The 24,162-nt window shown below is 37.6% G+C and overlaps 1 protein-coding gene across 3 annotated transcripts; it reads left to right on the top strand.

Annotated features, from left to right (window-relative positions):
* The first annotated feature begins 21,193 nt into the window (after positions 1-21,193).
* On the top strand, positions 21,194-23,268 carry LOC147617387 (uncharacterized). Of its 3 annotated transcripts, XM_086775394.1 has the most exons (4): positions 21,194-21,514; positions 21,826-21,993; positions 22,830-22,853; positions 22,970-23,268. In XM_086775394.1, exons 1-4 carry the CDS (start codon positions 21,347-21,349, stop codon positions 23,060-23,062), a joined length of 453 nt encoding a protein of 150 aa, XP_086631520.1. In that variant the 5' UTR covers positions 21,194-21,346; the 3' UTR covers positions 23,063-23,268. The 3 variants fall into 3 exon arrangements, with proteins under 3 accessions (XP_086631520.1, XP_086631523.1, XP_086631522.1); XM_086775397.1 differs by lacking the exons at positions 22,830-22,853; positions 22,970-23,268 and adding an exon at positions 22,285-22,822 and having other exon boundaries at positions 21,195-21,514; XM_086775396.1 differs by lacking the exon at positions 22,830-22,853 and having other exon boundaries at positions 21,196-21,514.
* The last annotated feature ends 894 nt before the right edge of the window (positions 23,269-24,162 follow it).

The raw sequence follows: 24,162 nt of genomic DNA, 5'->3' as shown, positions 1-24,162 counted from the left end.
TGGATGGATGGATGTGATGTGAAAAGAAGTGATGAATATGAGGTGAATAGATGTGATGAGATGTGATGGGAATTAGATCGATTTATAGCTCACTTTTTCCTATAAATAGAAGTCTCCCCCCTTGTAAAAGATTAATGGTGTTCACTGTTACTCTGCTTCTGTCCTGAGCCATTTAATATTGAATTTCTTGACAATTCAATTGTTTTTTTTTGCCTAATCCTCTCCAAGTGAATTTGGTGGCCACTCTTGCTGCAAACAAGAGTAGAACCCTCAATCCCCTTAAGCCAAAGGAAATCTTACAAGCTCCATGTAAGCTTAACTCTTACTTATTGTGAATTTTAAATCTATGGTTTTCTTAAATTTTATGCTTTTAAAATGTTTGAATTAAAATATGATGCTATGCCTTGATGGAAAGGCCAGCCCCTTCTCTTCTTTACAATTCAGTCCTTCTTAATCCTAGAAAAATTAATTAAATGATTGATTAAACTCTTTTCATTGTTTACTCTCTTGATTTTTAGAAAATGGAGTAGATTAGAGATATTAGAATTCAAATTGGATTAATTCAAGTCATAAATTGAATGTTAAAATTGAGAAATGGTCAGCCATACAAAGGAGGTTATGGCAAAAATTTTTAATTTTTGTGGAACTATAGTTTATCATTAGGTTATTCTAAAAGAGTAATTCCTTCCATTTGTGCATTCTAAAAGCTTTATTTTTATTTCAAAAGTGTCATTCTCAATAAAATTGAATTTATGCATAGAAAGATGCATAAAAGATTTATTTTTATTTCAAAAGTGTTATTCCCATTAAAATTAAATTTATGCATAGGAAGGGTGCATAAAAGATTTATTTTTATGCATACGAAGGATGCATAAAAGATTTATTTTTATTTCAAAAGTGTTATTCTCATTAAAATTGAATTTATGCATAGGAAGGATGCATAAAAGATTTATTTTTATTTCAAAAGTGTTATTCTCATTAAAATTGAATTTATGCATAGAAAGATGCATAAAGGATTTAATTTTATTTCAAAAGTGTTATTTTCCTTAAATTTGAATTATGCATAAATAGATGCGTAGAGAATCTTTATATCAAAAATTAGATTTCTCTTAAATTCTATGTTTAAATTCTATAAATAGATGTGATGCGAATCAGATAGATGATTGGATGGATGGGTGTGATGTGATGTGAATAGAGGTGATGAGATGTGAGGTGAATATATGTGATGAGATAAGATGTGAATTAGATAGATAATTGGATAAATGTGATGTGAATAGAAGTGATGAGAATATGAGGTGAATAGGTGTGATGAGATGTGATGCAAATCAGATAGATGTGAATGGATGGATGGATGTGATGTGAAAAGAAGTGATGAATATGAGGTGAATAGATGTGATGAGATGTGATGGGAATTAGATCGATGTGAATGAATGGATGAATGGGTGAATAGAAGTGATGAATTAGATAGATGTGAATGGATGGATGGATGGGAGAATATGAGGTGAATAGATGTGATGGGAATTAGATAGATGTGAATGAATGGATGGATGGATGTGATGTGAATAGAAGTGATGAGATGAGAGGTAAATAGATGTGATGAGATGTGATGAGAATTAGATAGATGTGAATGAATGTATGGATGTGATGTGAATAGATGGATGTGATGTGAATAGAGGTGATGAGAATGTGAGGTGAATAGATGTGAGATGTGATGTGAATCAGATAGATGGGAATGAATGAATGGATGGATGTGATGTGAATAGAGATAATGAGAATGCGAGGTGAATAGATATGAGATGTGATGTGAATCAGACAGATGGGAATGTATGAATGGATGGATGGATGTGATTTGAATAGAGATGATGAGAATGTGAGGTGAATCAGATAGATGGGAATGAATGAATGGATGGATGTGATTTGAATAGAGATGATGAGAATGTGAGGTGAATAGATGTGATGAGATGTGATGGGAATCAGATAAATGGGAATGAATGGATGGATGGATATGATGTGAATAGAGGTGATGAGATGTGAGGTGAATAGATGTGATGAGATGTGATGTGAATCAAATAAATGTGAATGAATGGATGAGATGTGATGTCAGGTGACTCTGAATGTAAATGAATGATATGAGATGTGAGTGAATGTATGCGATGATAATGGATGTGAATGTGTATGTGAGGAATGGATGTGAATGTGTATGTGAAGAATGGATGTGAATGAGTATGTGAAAGAATGGATAAGGATTTGTATGTGAAGAATGGATGTGAATGTGTATGAGAAGAATGGATGTGAATGAGTATGTGAAAGAATGGATGTGGATATATGTGAAAGAATGGATATAGATGTGTATGTGAAAGAATGTGATGTGATGTAAAGAGATGAGATGTGACATGAAATTATGTGGATGTGAAGTGATACATATGAATGTATGGATAGATTAGAGTAGTCGTACATGTGAACGATTGGATGGATGTGGATGAATGAGATGAGATGTGTATGAATGAGATATGATGTGGATAGAAGTGATGTGATATAATGGTGATGAGAATGAATGTGATGGATATGAACGAATGTGAATGTGATGGATATGAATGAATGTGATGTGATGGGATGTGAATTGGGATAGATGTGAATGAATGAGATGTGAGGTAAAATGAATGTGATGTGATGGAATGTGAATTGGGATAGATGTGAATGAATGAGATGTGAGGTAAAATGAATGAGATGTGATGTGAGTGAATGTGAGGTAAAATGAATGATCTTTTCCTTGATCTGACTTTGATACTATGGGTTCAGATCAGTTTAGTTAGTTAAGGCTTTTGACTACATTAGAGAAAAATTTATTCTGGAATGATCGCCCGTGCTTTTCACGCAAGGGAAGTTTTTTCGGGTTCGATTTTGGAAGAACCGATGGATTAGTCTCTTGTCCGGATATCCATGGGCAAGGCCCCGAGTGTGGGACCCTACCCCGCGCATGAAGTGCTACTCCCGCTACTAGCACCCCTGAATTCGTTGCGCGGTGGGGACAGGGATCTATCAGAGCAAATTGGCTAATGAGTATCAACCGAGAAGCCAAAAATGTCAAAAATTTATTATGAAGTAGTAAAAGATTGTAATTGCGTGATAAAATTCATACAAATTATTATTCAGACTGAAATTCATAAATTAGTAATTGGGTCTTCATATGGAAGTACCGCAATTACATGGAATCCCTGACTTGCTTGAGGCCTAGACATGATGGTAGTTATCTTATAATTTCAAGGATCGTGAGTGACTACCCGTATATACCGAGGGTATAACTGCAGCTCTTTACTGGCAGTATATACAAGTAAATCTAAGACTTGAAATTATAAGCATAAATGCTATCCAGATGATGAATTCGAATGTAGTTGATTTGATTTTTAAATTCTGGTTGAGAATTGATGAGTTGATTTTTGGATTCTGATTGAAAAATAATGATTCCTGAATTTTGATTGAAATGTAATAAGTTGAGCAAAACCATAATGAGGATGAATGGGACGAGTCCCTGTAATGATGTTCATAACTGGAAATGACGTTAATGACTTCAGCAAATCACTATAAGATTAGTGGATTGTGCTGACAGATTGCTACTGTTAACACTTGACTCAGTGGATCAAGTTAAGGGATGTTAAATTAAAAATTTGTATAATTGAAAATTCCCATGGAGGACTGTTCAAATAGAAAGTTTGGTCTAATGGACCATTATTGTGATAAGGATTTAAATATTATGATTTGAGTGAATTGTTATCTGATGATGAGTTCTATATAATGGATCTTTATCCCAGGATTCTGTTGGGTTCACCAGGCTATAAGGAACCCTAGAATCAGTTGGATCTTAAGGGAAAAAATTATCCTCTAATTTGCCGAGATAAGGACATCTCACGTTTTTTAAGTGGGGTAGGATGTAAGATTCCTCCCTCGAGCTTTTGAGGTGTGTAGGTGTAGGAACCTCCCCTTCTGATCTTATAATTATTCCCCTCTCCAAAATAAAAGAAATATCCTGTTTTACCCTGTTTTGGCCTAGAGAGAGAAAATGTCTAGAGGGAGGTAATTCAAAATTGAGACATTTTTGGATATAAAAATCCTCCTAGTGTCTAGAATGGTTTCCCCTGAAACAAAAATTCAAAAAGAACTTTCCAATGTGCAATTGGAATTATTTAAAAATAGGTAGAAAGGACCTTAGCCTGAGGGTCCAAATTTTTTGAAAATTATGAATTAAGGTTCCTATGGACCAATAAGATTAATCCAAATGTGGGGAGGAGATAAATTAAAGAATAAAAGAAAATCCTCCCAAAAATGAGTAAATGCTCACATAAGATGAAGAGTTGACTAAGGATAAGGTTTATTAGTTAAAAAGAAGAGATATTTAGAGGAAACGATACATTTTTGACACCTCAGTGCGCGGGGAATTCCCCTCATGAAGAGTTGACTAAGGATAAGGTTTATTAGTTAAAAAGAAGAGATATTTAGAGGAAACGATGCATTTTTGACACCTCAGTGCGGGGAATTCCCCTCATGAAGGAGGTGCCTATTTCACATGTGTGGATGAGTTTTAAACTCACAAATAATGAGACATTTTCATCCCTCCTCTCTCTTGTTTTAACTAGATCCAAAAAGTAAGCTAAACTGACCTAAAATGGTCAAAAAGTGACCAAATTGATCTGGAAAATTCTAGAATCAATTTGCTTGATTAGAAGCTCACTTTTTCCTATAAATATAAGCCTCCCCCTTGTAAAAGGTTAATGGTATTTATGCACTATTACTCTGCTTCTGCCCTGAGCCATTTAACATTGAATTTCTTGATAATTCAATTGTTTTTTTTTTTTGCCTAATCCTCTCCAAGTGAATTTGGTGGCCACTCTTGCTGTAAACAAGAGTAGAACCCTCAATCCCTCAAGCCAAAGGAAAGCTTACAAGCTCCATGTAAGCTTAATTCTTACTTATTATGAATTTTAAATCTATGGTTTTCTTAAATTTTATGCTTTAAAAATGTTTAAATTAAAATCTGATGCTATGCCTTGATGGAAAGGCCACCCCCTTCTCTTCTTTACAATTCAGCCCTTCTTAATCCTAGAAAGTTTAATTAAATGACTGATTAAACTCTTTTCATTGTTTACTCTCTTGATTTTTAGAAAATGGAGTAGATTAGAGATATTAGAATTCAAATTGGATTAATTCAAGTCATAAATTGAATGTTAAAATTGAGAAATGGTCAGCCATACAAAGGAGGTAATGGCAAAATTTTCTTAAATTGTGTGGAACTAAAGTTTTATCATTAGGTTATTCTAAAAGAGTAATTCCTTCCGTTTGTGCATTCTAAAAGATTTATTTTTATTTCAAAAGTGTCATTCTCATTAAAATTGAATTTATGCATAGGAAGATGCATAAAAGATTTATTTTTATTTCAAAAGTTTCATTCTCATTAAAATTGAATTTATGCATAGGAAGAATGCATAAAAGATTTATTTTTATTTCAAAAGTGTCATTCTCATAATGTATGGATAGATTAGAGTAGTCGTACATGTGAACGATTGGATGGATGTGGATGAATGAGATGAGATGTGTATGAATGAGATATGATGTGGATAGAAGTGATGTGATATAATGGTGATGAGAATGAATGTGATGGTGGATATGAACAAATGTGAATGTGATGGATATGAATGAATGTGATGGATATGAACGAATGTGAATGTGATGGATATGAACGAATGTGAATGTGATGGATATGAATGAATGTGATGTGATGGGATGTGAATCAAGATAGATGTGAACGAATGTGAATGTGATGGATATGAATGAATGTTATGTGATGGGATGTGAATCGGGATAGATGTGAATGAATGAGATGTGAGGCAAAATGAATGAGATGTGATGTGAGTGAATGTGATGTGGTCTAAATCGATATGAGATGTGATGTGAGTGAATGTGATGTGGTCTGAATCGATATGAGATGTGAATGAATGTGATGTGATGAGATGTGGATATGGGTAGATGTGAGTGGATGAGATCTGATGAGGATAAATTGAGGAAAGATGTGATGAGATGAAAATGATGTGATTGGATGAGAATAGAAATACTTATGAAAATGATGTGATTGGATGAGAATAGAAATACTTATGAAATGGTTGTGGAATTAATTAATGTGGTTTGATGTGGAGCATTGTGGAAAGACGAGAGTTCGTTATAGAAACTGTATTTTTGAACCGTTTTTAAATGACTGTTTTATGTCAAGAATGCTAGAGAAGCATTTTGACCGTCTTATGAATGAGGTCGTGGAGACCTAATCTGATAACGTTGCAACAGCTGACGGAGAGTTAATGGAAGACGTCTCGCGTAGCAAGGTCTCGACCGAGGTCTTTACCAGCCTCGGTTCGATTAAAATGGTGAGCTTCCGGTACGATGGATGAGGGACCAAGAAAGCAACCTATGAGTGAAGCGCTAGGTCATGTACAAAGGATCCTAGAGGGTGCTAACCATATGGTTGCCGACGATACCCACGCGTGCGTCAGGGAAAATATTGAAACAAGGAGTAAGAGTTGTTTTCTGAATTCGGGCATGGATTTGGTTGATTGACCTTGCTGATCCTCAGCGGATGAGTCCATGGCTCTTTTATATGGATCCGTTGGTTGATCTTGCTGATCTTCAACGGAGATTCCATTTTTGATATGTGAATATATTGCGAGTTACTATGAGCTAGGAACTATCAAAAAGCCCTTTAGTGGACAGGTGGTGAGCATTCTGGTTGCCAATGATGCCATAGGTACACTAATGAAGGAATGATTGGAAATAAGGATTCAACCGGAGATTTTGAGGATTATGATCAGTGACACAATGGTTTCATTAAAAGATTATTTTTAGAAGATGTTGATTCTCTGAAAAAGGCAATTTCATATTGGGTGTGTAAGTGGTGTGACTAGTTTTAAGTTTGCATGAATATCTGGCTAAGGGACCTAGGTCGGATAAAAATTGTTCTATGGAAAAGAATCAATGGCTGTGCCTCTCAATGAGGAAAAAAGCGTTGGTCTCTATGATCCAAGTATAATCTTTTCCTTGATCTGACTTTGATACTATGGGTTCGGTCAGATCAATTCAGTTAGTTAAGGCTTTTGACTACGTTAGAGAAAAATTTATCGTGGAGGAATCGTCCGTGCTTTTCGAGCAAGGGAAGTTTTTTCGAGTTTGGTTTTGGAAGAACCGATGGATTAGCCTCTTGTCTGGATATCCGTGGACGAGGCCCCAAGTGTGGGACCCTACCCCACGCATGAAGTGCTACTCCCGCTGCTAGCACCCCTGAATTTGTTGCGCGGTGGGGAGGACAGGAATCTTACAGTAGTCTACATCTTTCTTTCACGCTCAACGAAAGGAAGATTCCAACCTATAGTCGGCCTGTGAGGGAGACTTTGGAGATGCCACGGGTTGCGACCATTGATTTGGGGACGTCAGGCAGTGGTGTGTGAATGCTCTACGACCAACCGAGGTACTTTTTCCCTCCTTAGGAGGTTTTTTCCCCATGCATAGGAACACCCTCTTTGCCACTTATGGGAGTGTGTCTCCTTATCATTTAGAGTACTTATCCTTGTACTTGGTCTGGTGTATATGGCTTTGTGGAGTGGGTGGAGAAACTAGTGGGTAATGGAGAGCTTATGGATGACGTTGTTTGGTTGCTACCAGGTTGAAGCCGGCTCCTTCAAGGAGCCGGCTTCTTCAAGGAGCTAGGGCTCCAAGCTAAGGAGCCCTCTCAGGACGCTCCTTCGCTTGTGAGATCGGACCCATCAATGAATACCGAGTGGAGTCAAATGGTGCTTGTCTTTGAGAGTACTAGTGAAAGCACCACCCAAGCACACGGGAGGAGGAACCCCAGACCTTGAAATAGAAGAGCCAGAACTTCAGTGCATGGACGTCCAAGAGCAAGCTCCTGCCTCTCCCACACATTCACAGAGAAGCCTTGCTTCAAGGTTCTGTGATTTTATCCTTGGAAATACACAATCAGAAGAACCTCAACCCAGAGTGAGAGGCATGGACCAACCCAGAGAGCGAGCGTACTCCATCTCTAGATCTAAGAGTGGAAGTAGGATAAAGTGAAAGCCAACGCACCCAGACAAAACAAATGACCCCCTTAAGTTATTTTTTGTGATCGTTATTTCAAGGAGTGATATTTTTGGGGTAGCACCCTATGTGTGCCAAAGATTTTGACAAGTTAGCACCATTTGTAGTACTTAGTTTTGAGAAAGAGACTTGGACAAGATGCATTTAACTTGGCCTTTTATTTTGGGTGTTAATTGTGGGTCAAAGTTAAGAAATCATATGTATACAATGTTAATTGTGGGTCAAAGTTAAGAAATCATATGTATACAATGTGAATTTCTACTATAAAACTTTGAGGTTTATGTGTCAGGGTTATATATAATTGCTGAATATATTTGGGCTGATAAAACTTGTTGTTTACAAGTTCTTTGAAGCTTTTAATGATAGTGCATTCATTTATTGAAACATATTTGTGAGTGTTCATGATTTTTTTTTTAGAACACAGTTTAGATATCCCATACTTTAATTCATGTACAACTGTGTTCTATATCATGGCCATCTCTATGCCATTTAAATAGCATATGATAAAATTACATGCTCCAATCATACTCATGAATGCCATTTAAATAGCATATGATGGAAATACATACCCGAACCATACTCATCATGAATGCACTATGTCACTTTGACCTAGCAAATGAAACCGGAATCAAAGAGTTTAGGGCTTGATTGGAAGGTCTAATGAAGTACTAAAATGACACAATCTAGGGTTATGATGAATTAGGGTTTGGTAATTTCTGGTTTTAAGGCTTGATGCGAAGTACTTATGGAGCACTACAAGAGGTTATAAAGCCCTAGGCAAGACCTAAAAACCCCTAACACTAAATTTAGGGTTTAGGTTGTAGGTATGCATGGAATTTTAGAAAATTTGGGACAGCATTTTGTTTGCTTTGAGTCAAATCTTAATATAAGCCAACAAAATTATTTATTCCCATCAACTCCTCTTGTAACTGCTATCACAAGGCATTTATAATGCATCAATAGGAATCCAATATCATCCAATTAGTGTCCCCAATTGCATCCAATTTATAACACTTTGCTCTTTGCAATGCATCCACTATCCAATGTATCAACACTATGCCTAATGAGGATAAATCATTTTCCACAATTGGTAGTCAATGAAGAGAAGTCGAAAAAGCATGTTGAAGCTTGCTAATATCCTAGTCAAGCCCTTTAAACCCTTGTACCCAAGTTTGAATTCCAAGGGCACAAGTTTGGGCCATGTCTTCACCACCAAGACCTAATCCCTCACTGTACCACTACCATGGCACTCACGGCATGGTAAGTTCAATCCATGCTCCCCCTAGTCTCTCCTTCACATACCGGGGTACCCTCATACATGACTAGTGGCCTAGCAATGTGAGAAGTGTAATACAATGTGATGTGGAGAGTGATTGAATCTCAAATAGATGGTGAGATCACTTACAAATTGATTTTAAGCATGACTCATTCTTTTACAAATGTTTATATACTCAAGCATGTTCTCATGCCAACATCATAATATCAATCTCATAATTTCCCATGCTCTTTTGCAACAACAACATAAAGCTGCAAAGGCATCAATCAAAACATATGTAGGCTCCTTACATAGGCATGTCAAAAGCATGGGCATTCAATACCTCCATGTACATGCATATTGAGCATTCACATAAGCATATCATATGCTATTCCAAAGTATTGATTCATGTTTCCATCATGTAGAATAGCTCCTAATCAGACAAGCACATTCAAGCATGTCATTATGGCATTCATGAGTATGATTGGGGCATGTCATTTCATTATATGCTATTCAAATGATGGTATAAAGATGGCTATGAATATCATATATTTCATCCAAATGGCACAAGGAAGTAAGAACCCCCACATTGTTGCTCTAGGGTTTGCTCAATGGCTCATATGAGAGCTCGCCATTGCAAATTTTATCAATTAAAGTGCTCAATGCAAAAAAGGCCATACAATTATCTTGCAATGATAGCAATGGAATGGAATTAGGGTTTCTTGATGAATCTTGAACCAAGAAATCAAGAAATTAATTACATGGAATGGTTCTAATATCATACAAATGGAAGCATAATACTAATGAATGTAATAAACCACTAATTAGGTTTATGAAACCCTAATTTAATGGTTTATTTTGTTTGTAGCCAAAAACCCCAAATGCAAGTGTACAAATCATTCCCAAGAACCATTGAGGGCACAATTAGCATAGCAATTGAGAAATCTTACCAAAATCTCCATATCCAAAGCTTCCAAGCCTAGCCACATCTTTGCTCATGGTAAGAGAAGGCGGCTCCATTTTTTATCATTAAAGCTTGAAATCACCATCATATGAAGGTATGAAGGCTTAATTGGAAAAGCTAATACATGACTTTAGAACCTCCAAAACACCACGAAAACCAACAAAAATGCGGCAACCTCACGGTGAGAAAACGCCAAGAATAGAGTGTTGAGAGCTCACTACTAAACCCATACATCATACTAATCATCATACAAGGCATTTCTAAGCTTTTAGTTTAGACATTAAGCTCCAAAATGCCATGAAAAACACGTGAAAATTAGCAGCCTGGTGGGTAGAGAAAATGCACAAAATTACCATCAAAATAAAGCTTAAATTGGAGCTAATGTTATCCTCTTACTAATCCCCAAGTTTTGGCAAGCTCCTAGCTCAATTTTTTCACCATAGCTCACAAAAATCAAGCAAATAAGAAGAAGGAAGGGGAAACATTTTTTATTAGAAAACATTTTTTTTCACCATAGCTCACAAAAATCAAGCAAATAAGAAGAAGGAAGGGGAAACATTTTTTATTAGAAAACTAACTTTATTAGTGAAATCTTCCCCCAATTTTGGTCTTGCCTTTCAAATTTTGGTGCGGCTCTCCGAAAACTTTGTTCCATAATAGTAACCCATGGCCCCAAAAGCTTTAGGAATTAGACCAAGAAATGGAACTTTCACCATTCAATTCCACCATAGTCATCTTCTTGATTAAGAAAATCAAAAACATTAAGAAAATGGATCAAAGGCATGAGCTCTGATACCACTACAAGAAGGTTGGCCACTCAAGGCATGTAGTGACAACATGGCTTCAACTCATGTTGAAAGATTTGGATATCAAAAGGGATAAAAGAGGTTACTCGCTTACTCAACCTTTTGGTCATTACATGGACTATGATTATGTAGGTCTTTGTGAGTTCATTAAGGGTATCCTTGTTGGGAAAAGCATAATGAGTGATAATAAAAGCTTAATGAGTTCATGGAGTGATGGAAGAGCTATGGTGGTTCAAGATAAGCCATGGTGGTCACATGAACAAAAGTGTAATTAACTAGTACTTAATCCAAGATTAAGAGAGCATAATGACAGCACAATAAGGAGCATTACATAGCATATAAAATTCGTGTTTTTCTCATTAGGAGGGCCACCATTTTATAGCCAAAGAGTACATGTTTGAATGACATCATTGCTTACATCTTATCAAGAGCATCCAAGGCCATCTCCCCCCACATGGCTCCCTAGAATATAGCCTCCATGGAATCTTCTGAAACTCGCCTACTTCAAGTGGGGTTTGACCCTTACATTCACCTGGATTCTCTTCACATTACATGGTCCTTTTACATTTTATTGAGTGCTTTAACCTTAGACCATGACATTGATCATAAATTCCAACATATTCTAATACCCTCCCTTGATCATATAATGGTATATTGCCCTCCCTTGATCCAAACATTACATGAAAGAAAAAGCTTAACTCATAAGGAGTATAGCTCTACAGTACATAAAAGAAATTAGCATCGCTCACATAGGGAGCATAGCTTCTACATTGCGAAAAGAAAATGACATGACATGAAAAACATTCCTCTCCCATACCCCATCATCATCATAGCATCATCATCATCATATCCATGGGCATCATCATCATCTGTCATCATTTGTTGGTCATGGAGACCCAATGCCTACTGAGAGATATTGTGAGCATCATAAAAACACATAACCTACATCATCGGTGGTTAGAGGTGTCCATACATAAACATTTGGGTAAGAGAGGGCATAAACATTGTTGGCTTTAGAAAGCCCATTCTGCATCTACCTCTGCATCAAAGGAGGTAGTAACATTGTTGCATGCTTGGATTGCTTCTGCGGAATCATTCGAAGTGCTTACCATATTTGCCTGGTTGGTGTAACATTTGTCGGCGAGGTGACCTGGCTTTCCACATTTGGTGCATATTCGCTTTGGCTTGTCTTTATGGTAGCAATTCTTGGCAAGGTGTCCTGTCCTTCCACAGTGTGTACATTGGAGTGATTTGCCGTTTTGCTTTTGAACAAGGTATGCCTGGTTTGAGACAAGATCAATGACTCTACCTTTCAGCTTCTTCTCTTCTTCCAAGAGAACACTCTCTATTCCCTCCAAAGTGGGATCCTGCATATACTTTAAGGTAGGCATGAGTGTATCATACTCGGATGGCATTGACTTTAGGAGGATGGCTATGGCATCACTCTCCTTGACTGGTTCATTGATGGCTTCAAGCTGGGCCATCAAGCTCTTCATGGTGTTGATGTGAGATGCAAGTGTCTCATCAATCTTGTACTCTAGACTGTAAAGGTCTACTTTGAGACTGATTTTGCTGTGGAGGCCTTGAGCACCAAAAGATTTATCCAGTGAATTCCACGCAATTTGTGAAGATGTTCCATTACCAATGTAATGTATATAACTATTTTCAACTCCAAGGGCAATGAGAGCTAATGCTTTCTCATCCTTGGTTTGCCAAGAGATTTCTCCTTCTCGTGTGGCAGGTTTAGGTATAGTGCCATTGACTATGCCCCAAACTCCTTCTTTCATTAGTAAAAATCTCATTTTGACTTGCCAAGTGTGGAAGTCATGACCGTTGAATTTCTTGATGAAAGAGGATGATATGTAAGTTGACTCCATGATTGGAACTGAACAATGCAATAGATTAAAAGGCTAGAGTCCCCCTTCACCATATAGATGCATGAAATTACTCAAGAATTCCCCAAACCCATAAGCCTTTGCATAGTGATAATAACGGGGCCTAGACTTGATCCTAGGTTTTCTAGTTTTGCTTTTGGGTTTCAATGATTTTTTGATATAATCTTCATTAGATGATTCAGCATCCGAATGCATGACTACAAAGAGATATTCAACTCAATATGCATATTAGAATGTCATCTCAATAGATAATTATATGATGATTAGTGGAGATGATTAATTAAAGAGGAAAAACTGCCCCCAAAAATAGAGTGAGCTTTGAGCAATTGAATGAGGCTCTTCCCAAATGAGAAACATAAAATGCTTTAAACCAAGTGAAAACCAAAGTATTGGCTCTAAGCTCAGCACTCAAACATGCCAAGATGTTGCTTCAATCTCTGTAAATCTGCTCTGCAACACAGCATATACTGTCACTGAGAAATTAGTTCAAACAGCAGCTACAGTGGACCATTGCTCATGAAAATCAACAAGGAGGAGCTTCATAGCATCAATGTTATGCTCATAAGAGGAATTCGCAAACCATGCTTTGTAGAGCTCCAATTTCATGAATTTTGCAGCGCAGAGGCGGGCTGCTGCTCTGCAGAGCGAAATGTGCCGCGTGTACTTCGTGGGAGCTCAAATGGAGCTAGGTGTAGAAAGCGCCGGATGTTAGCTCTCTTTTGAATCAAAAAGCTTAAGATTTGGTGGAGCATAGAGCTCACATGAAGCAAAAGACCAGCAGGGGGTGCAGTGAAGCTTTAATGGAAAGCTTGAAAAAATGAAAAAAGCTTTAATGGAAAGCTTGAAAAAATGAAAAACTAATCAATGTGGTTAATTACTATGCCTAGGGATAATCATGGCTCTGATACCATGTTGGGAAAGGCATAATGAGTGATAATAAAAGCTTAATGAGTTCATGGAGTGATGGAAGAGCTATGGTGGTTCAAGATAAGCCATGGTGGTCACATGAACAAAAGTGTAATTAACTAGTACTTAATCCAAGATTAAGAGAGCATAATGACAGCACAATAAGGAGCATTACATAGCATATAAAATTCGTGTTTTTCTCATTAGGAGGGCCACCATTTTATAGCCAAAGAGTACATCTTATCAAGAGCATCCAAGGCCATCTCCCCCCACATGGCTCCCTAGAATATAGCCTCCATGGAATCTTCTGAAACTCGCCTACTTCAAGTGGGGTTTGACCCTTACATTCACCTGGATTCTCTTCACATTACATGGTCCTTTTACATTTTATTGAGTGCTTTAACCTTAGACCATGACATTGATCATAAATTCCAACATATTCCAATAATCCTTAGTGTCAACACACTTGCTAAAATTTCTTTAAAGCAAGTGAGTGGTGTAAAACCATACACTCAAGTACAAGAAGTTTTGGACATTATCTCATGTATCGATTGTGTTCCGGCATGCATAGATTTTTTTCCTATGTTGGAAACATCCATATGTGTTGATGTAGTGGCCCATTGTGAGAAAATGATGAGCTTTGTGATGGCTGGAAATTCACAGCTCGTTGATGGTTTTGTAAATGAGCCTCTTTTACCTTCCTTGAAGACTCTTCACACTTGGCTTGGTGATGCATCGATTGATAATAGTTTAGTATACACATGTGGATTGGCACCAAGTTTCTTGTGGTGGTGACTTATCTTTTCTTTTGGTTGTTGATATGGAGTCATCCTCAAGAGATATTGATATGCATGAGATAATGGAGTCCATATGTGTTATGGAGGTGGATGGTTTTTCTTTGGGCACTACACCTTTTATTGATTCATGTATTCATGGGTATGATGACTTTGCGGAAGAGATGGGTGCCTATGTTCACAAGAGATTGGATAGTTGTGCCTCTACTTTGTGTGATGCTCCATGAATGTGGACATATGTGATACTCATAATGTGAACACCTTTGTTTTTGATCCGCCCCTATGGTAGGTGTTACACACGCATTGATTGATGTGGATAGCCATATTAGGGATTCACCTATGGACGCTTTGAAGGATGTTCCATGAACTACATTTGTGAATCCAATTTATGATGCTTTTTTGAGTTCGGATTGGAAAGTTTATGATTGTGAGCTCTATGAGACCGCTTCATGTGTGGATGCATTATTGAAGTCTAGTGTTGATGAGGATCATGCTTATGATGGTCTTGAGGATTGTACCTTGGACACGTGGGTAGATTACATATGTGGTGATGGTTATGCACATGATGATTTGACATGTATTGATGAGAGTGTTGTGCATTACAATGATGCCTTACATACATCTATTGGAGATGCTTCTTGTTTCCAGTGATGTGTATCGTGATTCTCCTTGTACATGGAACATTGATAGGTGCTATGCTCATTGCATAGAGGATAACATAGAGAGAGTTGTACCTATGGAGGGTTTGTCAAATTATCATGTACTACCACCTATCATGAGGACGGGGGATGATTATGATGATGCATGTATTCTTGATGGTGGATCATGTGATAATAATTTTGTAATGATGGAGATACCCACTATGATGATGTTTACTCTATGCTTGATGGTGGAGATTTCCGTATGCACAGTGAGCATGTGTATTTGGATGATCACACCTATGCTCATATGGATGTTAGCTATACAAGGTGTATATTTTTGATGGTGGAGATTTCCGTATGCACAGTGAGCATGTGTATTTGGATGATCATACCTATGCTCATATGGATGTTAGCTATACGAGGTGTATATTTTTGGACCTTATGGATGCCGACACGAGGTGGTGGTTTATGTAATTGGGGCATTTGTTTTTGGATGTGCTTGGTGCCATTTAGAATGTAATTTGATGGAGAGCACATGACCATCTTCATCATAGATGATGGTTCTTTACATTTTCCATTTGATCTAGGAGGATACATGCTTAGCTTTGCCTCTAATTTTCGGCATTGGCCATTTGACTCTAGGGGTTATAAAGCCATTATCTTGGTGAGTGCAAGACATGGATTTCCATTTGACCCACGAGATTGTGTGACGATTGAGGATGCATGGCTACATCATCTTTTCGACCCAGGCGGCATCATGTTTGTGAGACCCATGGCCCCTCTGCGCATCGAACTCTAGAGTGCTGGCAGCGAAAGTAGCAACCTTGCTTGCAAGGCAGAGCTTCCCACTCTGGGCCTTGCCCCACGAATGTCCGAATAAGACTAATCTGGTGGTTCTTCCAAAACCGAACCCGAAAAAACTTCCCTCACCTAGAAAGCATAGGTGATTCCTCTAGGAAAATCTTTTAATGTAGTCAAGGGCCTTATCTATCCTTTGTATTCCAACCAAACCCATGGGTCACATGGCCAATCAAGAAGGAACTTGCACTTGGTTCATAGAAATAATCGCTTTTTTCCCTTTAAGTGAGGCACATCCGTTAATTCCTTCCCATAGAACAAGAATCTTCCTGGGACTTACTTTAACTATCGTAACTTAAACCTAAATAAATTTTTTTATAGGAATCCACCGATCTAGCGGCCCATGGGTTATGGGTTAGGCCAACCGCCCAACCACTGTATTGGTGGGATCCCTTTTTATAAAAATTAGGTTGTGTTTGTCCCAAGTACCACGGAAAAGAGTTCCCAGGCCCCCTAGTTGGCACTCATGTAAAATACAAAATAGACACACCACTTACGCACTAATATAAAATTGCCTTTTCTCAGATTCAACTACCTTCAAACAGAATTGGAATGAAACCAAATTACCTTTTCTTAGATTCAACTACCTTCAAACAGAATTGGAATGAAGCCACAGTGTTTCCATCATAATCCTCAAAATTCCAGTTCCATTGTTTTACAATTAAATTATCATCCGGACTCTCCATTGAAGACCAGCTAGTCAACCAACGAGATCCAATTTCAAGTTTCCAGTTCACTTAGATAATTTCTAGCCAATCCATGAATATCTTCCTCGATATATGCATGGGTATCCTAGCAGTTTCTCACGAGCCTATGCATCGCCTGGTCAAAACCCTCTAGGATCCCCCTTAGGTGTCCTAGTACTTCACTCAGGGACCGCTTCGTCGGCCATTGTACCAGAAGCGCACCATTTTCAACCATACTGAGGTTGGTCAAGACCTTGGCAGGCTTTGCGAACGGGAGACGTCCTTTGATGACTCCCCACCAGCTGTTGTAACGTAACTCTCCTTAGATTAAACCATAAGCCAAATGGTTCCTCCAGCATTCTAGCATAAGATAGTCCTTTAAAAAAATAAAGTTTCTATGCAAGTAAGAATTTCCCATTGAGTTTGGTTTCACGAGACTCCCTTATTTTCAACCTAGGCTTTCTCAATGAAAATCACGAATCACGTATCTCGGTGATCCATCCCTCAATTTCAACGAATTTCTAACTTGTTTCTAGATGATTTCAAGTCTTAGGGAAAACTTCTCTAGATCAGTCGGTTATCCATTCTTCGTACTGAAGAATTGGGATTCGTCATAAGTCTTGATTCAAGAGATGGACATGCATCTTACTGACACCCACCTTTCTCACGCGGTCATGGTCTAACCTTGAATTACTCGGATTTAATCCTAGATTTGTTTCCTAAAGATTTTTCTTCATTTATCTGATAAAATAACTTTGATTTCTAATCATAAGGGTAAAATCCAAAATTATGAAAATTCATTCTTTCTTGGGCATAATAGAACTTTAAATAATTCTATTCGTAATGGAATTTAACAAGGACATTTCTTTTTCCAATGATCCTTTGTGAATATGCATACCTCGTTTATTTAGAATATTCACATAGAAAAATATTCTTTTCTTTTCTTTTTTCATTTGGACCTAAGCATTCACATCATGCCCTAAATTATCTACGCAGAATATGGCGAGACTTTCTCTTTTTGATACCAAATTAATTTATGCATTTTTCTAATTAAAAATACGATGAAAATTTCTCTTTTGATAAATAATTAAAAGTATCCATGTATAATATACATACTATGAATATACTTATTTTGAAATATGACAATTATTCCTCCTTTGATATTTAAAATGTTTGTACATAAAATATCGTGAAAATTCCTCTTTTTGCATCTAAAGTTTTATGCATGCACATACTAAAAATAAATATAACAAAAATTCATATTTTCTCCATTTAAATATTTATGCATAAATACTATAAAAGTATTTTAAAAAAATGTAACAAAAATCCTTCTTTTAGCATTAAAATGCTTATGCATAGAATATGATGAGAATTCCTCTTTTTTGCATTATCAAATTTATGCATAGAATTAAATTCATTTTAATTTTTTTTAAACCATAGCTTCGCTACATTTTCTAAGAATTCTCAAAATTTATACTTTTAATATTTACTGCTAATTATCTAAAATATGGTGGGATTTCCTCTTTTAATCTAAAAATGCATAATTATAAGCATAATTACATTTAAATCTCTTGTTTATTTTTAAAAATATCCCATTGTCATTCCCATATGAAAATAATTACAAAAATGTTAGCATAAAATCTCTTTCAACTTAAAATGAATAATTATGAATTTTCTAATCATAAACGAGCTTGAATGAATTAATCATCATTTTAATAAAAATCATAAAAATGCTTAATCTCTATCTAAGCTTAGAGTTTTGATTAAGAAAAATGAGATTAATACTAAGATCCATCCCTCCAAGAAGGATTCAACCATAAAGATGAGTAACTTTCTAAAAGAGAGATTAGCATTAAAAGATTAGCATTAAACCATTTGAACAATATGAATCACTAGAAGCTTGGTTTTAAGAAAAAACCATTGATTAAAACGCTTCCCAAGCATTAGAGAGGTTGGGAAGAAGATTACCATTGAAAAAGATAGAAAAACACCATTGATTTAGGCTTACCCTTGGTTTTTGGCTTTATTCTTTAGAGAGAAGTGAAGCCCACAAGAGAAAGCTTGGCCACCAAGATGAAGAGGGTAATCTCCAAGAGAGGATGAAGATTAGTGAAGCTCCAAAGCTTCCCAAAGAATAGGCAAAATAGAGGGATAATAAAATTACATTAATTTGAAGATTATAATGGCATGTAAATACACAAAGATGAAAATAAAAAAGAACGAGGGTCTAATTATAGGAGAGGGAGGCCACCAACCAAGTCCAACTGGGATCTAGAGGCTTCCAGCTTCAGTTTGATCCATTTTGGACAAGTTTTGGACCAGTTTGATCCATTTTGGACAAGTTTTGGACCAGTTTGGTTCACTTTTTGATCCAGTTTGAAAGAGGAGAGATAAAAATATCTCATTTTTTTAATTAAAAATGTTAAGTAATGATGTGAAATAGGTGCCTCCTTCATGAGCCCCCTCCCTCCTTATTACTGAGGTGTCAAAAATTTATTTTTTAACTAATAAACCTCATTTTTTAACTAATAAACCCAATACTTAGTCAACTCTTCATCTTATGTGAGAATTTACTCATTTTTGGGAGATTTTCTTTTATTCTTTGCATTTTTCTTATTGAAACACTTGGATTAATCCTATTGGCCCTTTAGAACACTCTTTGGACCTTAGGCTAAGGTCTCTAATACACATATTCAATTAATTTCTAATGCACATTGGAAAATTCTTTTTGAACTTCTGTTTCAGGGGAATTCATCTTAAATATAAGGAGAAAATTTTTATCTAAAAATCTCTCAAAATTGAATTACCTCTCTTTAGAACATTTTCTCTCTCTAGGCCAAAAACAAGGGAAAACAATGTTTTCTTGCATTTTGAAATAGGGGATGATTACAGGGGATTGAGAGGAGAGCTTATACATCTTTTAGGGCTAAGGAAGAATCTTAAAATGTTCTAGAGCTTGGGAGTTGGTCCATGGAGTTTTTCATTTAATCAAGGGGGCTATGAGGACCTTTTGATGTTGATGTTTCTTTACATCAATATTTGAGGGTTTTCATTTGATGTATGCTGGTGATGACTTGGCTTATCATACAGGATCATGGACTATTGGAACTTACTATGGTTTATGAATCCACATGTTGTGGGTTGGTTTTGGTTTGTTTAATACGACCACCCTTTGATTTCGAGGATGAAATCATTATAGGAGGGGATGGTTTGTAGTATAGGAAATTATGTGCTTGGTTGTACTACACATGCACATGTAGGATGAGGGCCTAAGAACATGATATGGGACTTATGACTTGGGTTTATGGGCAGCTCATGTGTAAAAGGCCCTAGGAGTAAGTAACTATATAAGTCACTTATGGGATAGTTTGTACATCTTTGATATCTTTTGATACATGACCATTTGATTATCTCCTTGCCTAGATCAATCTTCCATGGCCTTCTTGGCAATTACCTTAGGATGGTGACCCAAACCCATGCGTACTCTATGCCTTGAGTATTGCCTTAGGATGGTGACCCACATCCGTGTTGTCACTCCATGCCTTGAGTGGCTAACCTTCTTGCATTCTTGTTACTTTCCATCATCTCAAGGTTTCACTTATCACTCCATGTCCAATGAAGCCTTTTCAATTTAAGGAGAGAGAACTTGCGCTAGTTTGTGGAGATGGTTGTTTAGTGTGATTTTATTTAAGATTTATGGTGCACCTTGGCTAGCTATAGAGGCATTCTGGTGTAAAGGGCAAGTCTCACATGTTTTGGTGCCCCCACTGAGGAAAAAGAAGCTTTGTGTTAGATCTTTGATCAACAATTTAGAACCCACTTATGGGTCAACTCAAGACCTGTGGGGCTGGTTCAAGGTATGAGTTGTTCAAAGGAGAGAAAGGGGACAATGTGGATAGATTTCTAAGAAGGATAGAGTTAGTAGCTCTTAGTAGCAAAACAATAGGGATGATGATGCCTACAGTTAAGAATGGTAGGGTTACTCTTGGAAGGAGTAGCTAGGGAGTGGTATGAGGATGTGTTAGCAAAAGAGGATAAGGGTGATTGGGGACGATTAAGAAATGCTTTGAGAAGGAAATATGGGAAGGATGATAATCCACAAGACCTTTGGAGGGAGCTTAGTAGGTTGTAAAAAAGGGGAAAAGGAAGAGATTTTAGCCTTTGTATGTAGATTTGAAGGGGTGTGGAGAAGAATTTTGAGGCTTTTGGAAAAAATCAAGTACCACCAAAAAAGAGGAGTTTGTTATCTTCAAAGGAACAGAGCAGAACAACTTCATTTTTCCAGTTAAGAAAATGCTTTTATCGAGCGCGTCTGTTGAATGGCTATTCAAACCAAAAATTGGGCAGTAAAGGGCCTAAGCTCTCACAACAAATTGGGCACCCTAGAAGAGTAGTTAGCCGGTGCAGCATGGCAGCAGCGACAGCAGCAGGAAGACCAACAAAAGAGGCCGCATCGGCAGTGATCGTGGATGGCTCCGGCCGACTCCGTCTGCTGCACCCCTCCGACTTCAGCAGAAGTCGCGAAATTGCTCAGGCCTGCGCCTCGTTCCAATCCAAGATCGTCCATTTCCATCAGGTCAAACAATCACACACAAAAGCAATTTCTGAATGTTTGTGTCTGCTGAGTGTTTCTCTAGAAACGCAATCCCTTACATGCTAAGAAATCGTACATAGTTTTTAGCGAGACGAAACCCTTAAGGAACACCTCTATATACCCTAAATCGAGGGCTCTCTGTGATGTAGCACCATAGCAATCTCATGCATACATGCACACAAACACTTACGGCAAGAAAAAGCAACGTACATCATGTACTTTCTTGACTCCAAAGTGAGTCTTTATATGCAGGTTTTGAGCAATCTGTGTTTTTCTTTCTCTCTTGATTCCAGATGTCAAAGCACGTTCTCAATCAGGTTAGTGAGGAAGCTCAAAGGGTGGAAGCTGCAAAACAGAAAGCCATTGAATCAAGGTATTCTGTCACATTAGAGATTGCATCAAGGCCACAGAAACTAAAAGATCAAAGGGCAGAGATTGCACGGCAGCAGGAGGAGCTGGAGGTGAGTCCATATTTGGCTGTTTTTTTTTTTAATAAACAAAATATCTTGGATTCTGCAAACAGTGCATGTTTAGGTCTACACACCCTCAGAGGCCCTCAAAATATCTAGGGTTTGGCTGATCCAAGAGCTGGTACTTCTAACCAACGCCAAAAATCGCTGAACCAATGGTGTGAGGAATAAGCCACAACGAGACGAACTAATTACATATTCTTTTGTCCCCATTATGTTGAGGCATTCTCATCTTTCAGGGTTGTCTGAATCCCATCCTACCATTGTCTGAAATACTTCCAGGATTCATTTGGTTCCCTCTTCTTGATATACAAGTAACATATGAGATCACACTATTGGAAACTTCTTCAATAGTTTTACAATACTCCACACCGTTCCCCGGATAGAGCTAGTAAGTAGCTACAGTGTCTAAGGAAAGAATCTTATGTGTAATCATCAGTAGGAAGTTGGGGGAGGTGTGGAATTAATCTCCGGCAAAAATATTATATGTATTGGAACAGTCATGGGAATGATCCATGTGAAGGGATTCTACCTAGTTCACTCCATATGCTCCTATTGGGATCTATTTGTGGAGGAGGGAATAAGACCTGTAGTGTTGGGGCTTCCAGCTTCACTGGTGCCTCCTATTTGGAGGGGATACCCTTGTGTGGTGGCAAGACTAAAATGCATGCCACCTGCATTTTGCCAGCGCAAGATGGTTAGAAACGTCAGGTACAATACGTATAATACATGTTAAGTACAAGAAGGACACCATTCAAGTCTGAATTGTATGAACATCGAATGTAAAATTTTCACTTTATTAATTTCCACTCTTTGATTTCATACAGAAACTGAATGTGGAGTATGTACAAGTACGTAAAGCACAAATAAGATAAGCTATGTTAAGGACACCATTCAAGTCTGAATTGTATGAACATCGAATGTAAAATTTTCACTTTATTAATTTGCACTCTTTGATTTCATACAGAAACTGAATGTGGAGTATGCGTCTCTACTTGTTGTGAAGCAAGAACAAGATGTCTTATTGGCACGATTGGCGCACTCAAGTGTGCAATTTTGAGAACATGTTCTCTTCTGAAAACCTTAAGTTCTGATGATCACTTTATTCATGGAATGATCATAGTAAACGTAGTGCCATTAAATAGATTCTAAGACACCTATGTCGTGGAGAAAGAGAAATCATATTTGTTATGGTGTTATTGGTTCTAAGTATCGAATCTCAATGCCATATTCTGAAATATTAGTTGGGCATTTAGTGTGCAAAAATTGCATTGCTTGACCACACTGAGGTGAAGATTATTTGTGGGATGTGATGACTCATCAATTTTGAATTATCATGACGAGTTATGATCGTTTATTTTCAAAATTTTTTGCCATGTAGGCCAAGCGTAGCTCACTCCCTTAGAAATGTAATAATTCAATAAATAAGGAACCTCAAAAGTCTACGATACCAATGGAGGGGAGTGAAGAAAAAAAAGGGGTTGCCAAGTGTCATTGGTAAATGGAGTCATGATTTTCTTACATGGCCTTTATCCACGCTTTTTTGGAAGAGTTGTCAACTCTTGTTTCGTAGTAAGATATAGTCCATAAAATTTGCTCGAACATCACAGTGGTGGTAGTATTGCACCTCTTGGGCCCAGGGCAACCACAGGCATTCGTAGACGGGGTTGAAACTGGCTCTTCTTTGAGTGTGAGCCTCACTCTTCTCTGGGGAGCTGGCCATGTGGCCTTAAGGGGAGGTGCCACGTGATTAGGAGTATAGAAGAGAGAAAATAATAGATGGATAGATATTGCGTCACATGCACCCTGCACTGGAGTGCTATATGACACACTGGCTCTACATCAGTGCACCATTCATCAGCAGGATTTACCTTTTTAGGAATATTTTGTCTTATGCCATGGCCCCATTGTGAGCCCAAGACCAGGACATGTTAGGCACAAGCTACGTAGGTCAGGCTCCACAGCCATATAGAGACTGCATGTGTCAGTCCTCTTAACCCACTTGGAGAATTTATCAGATAGTGCATGTAGTGTCAGCCTTAGTATTAGGTTGCATTTGTAGCGTATAGGTAAGCCTATGGGCTAACAGGCCATGGCATGGCCAGCCCATAAGTGGCAGCATCCAGGCCATAGGAGGGCCTGGGCAGCCAGTTGGCAGCT

Source organism: Cibotium barometz, chromosome 36 (assembly GCF_041138505.1).
Source record: "Cibotium barometz isolate CiBa-2024 chromosome 36, ASM4113850v1, whole genome shotgun sequence".
Taxonomy (NCBI): Eukaryota; Viridiplantae; Streptophyta; class Polypodiopsida; order Cyatheales; family Cibotiaceae; genus Cibotium; species Cibotium barometz.
The sequence above is the reverse complement of the archived record's forward strand: the minus strand, read 5'-3'. Positions and strand labels throughout refer to the sequence as shown.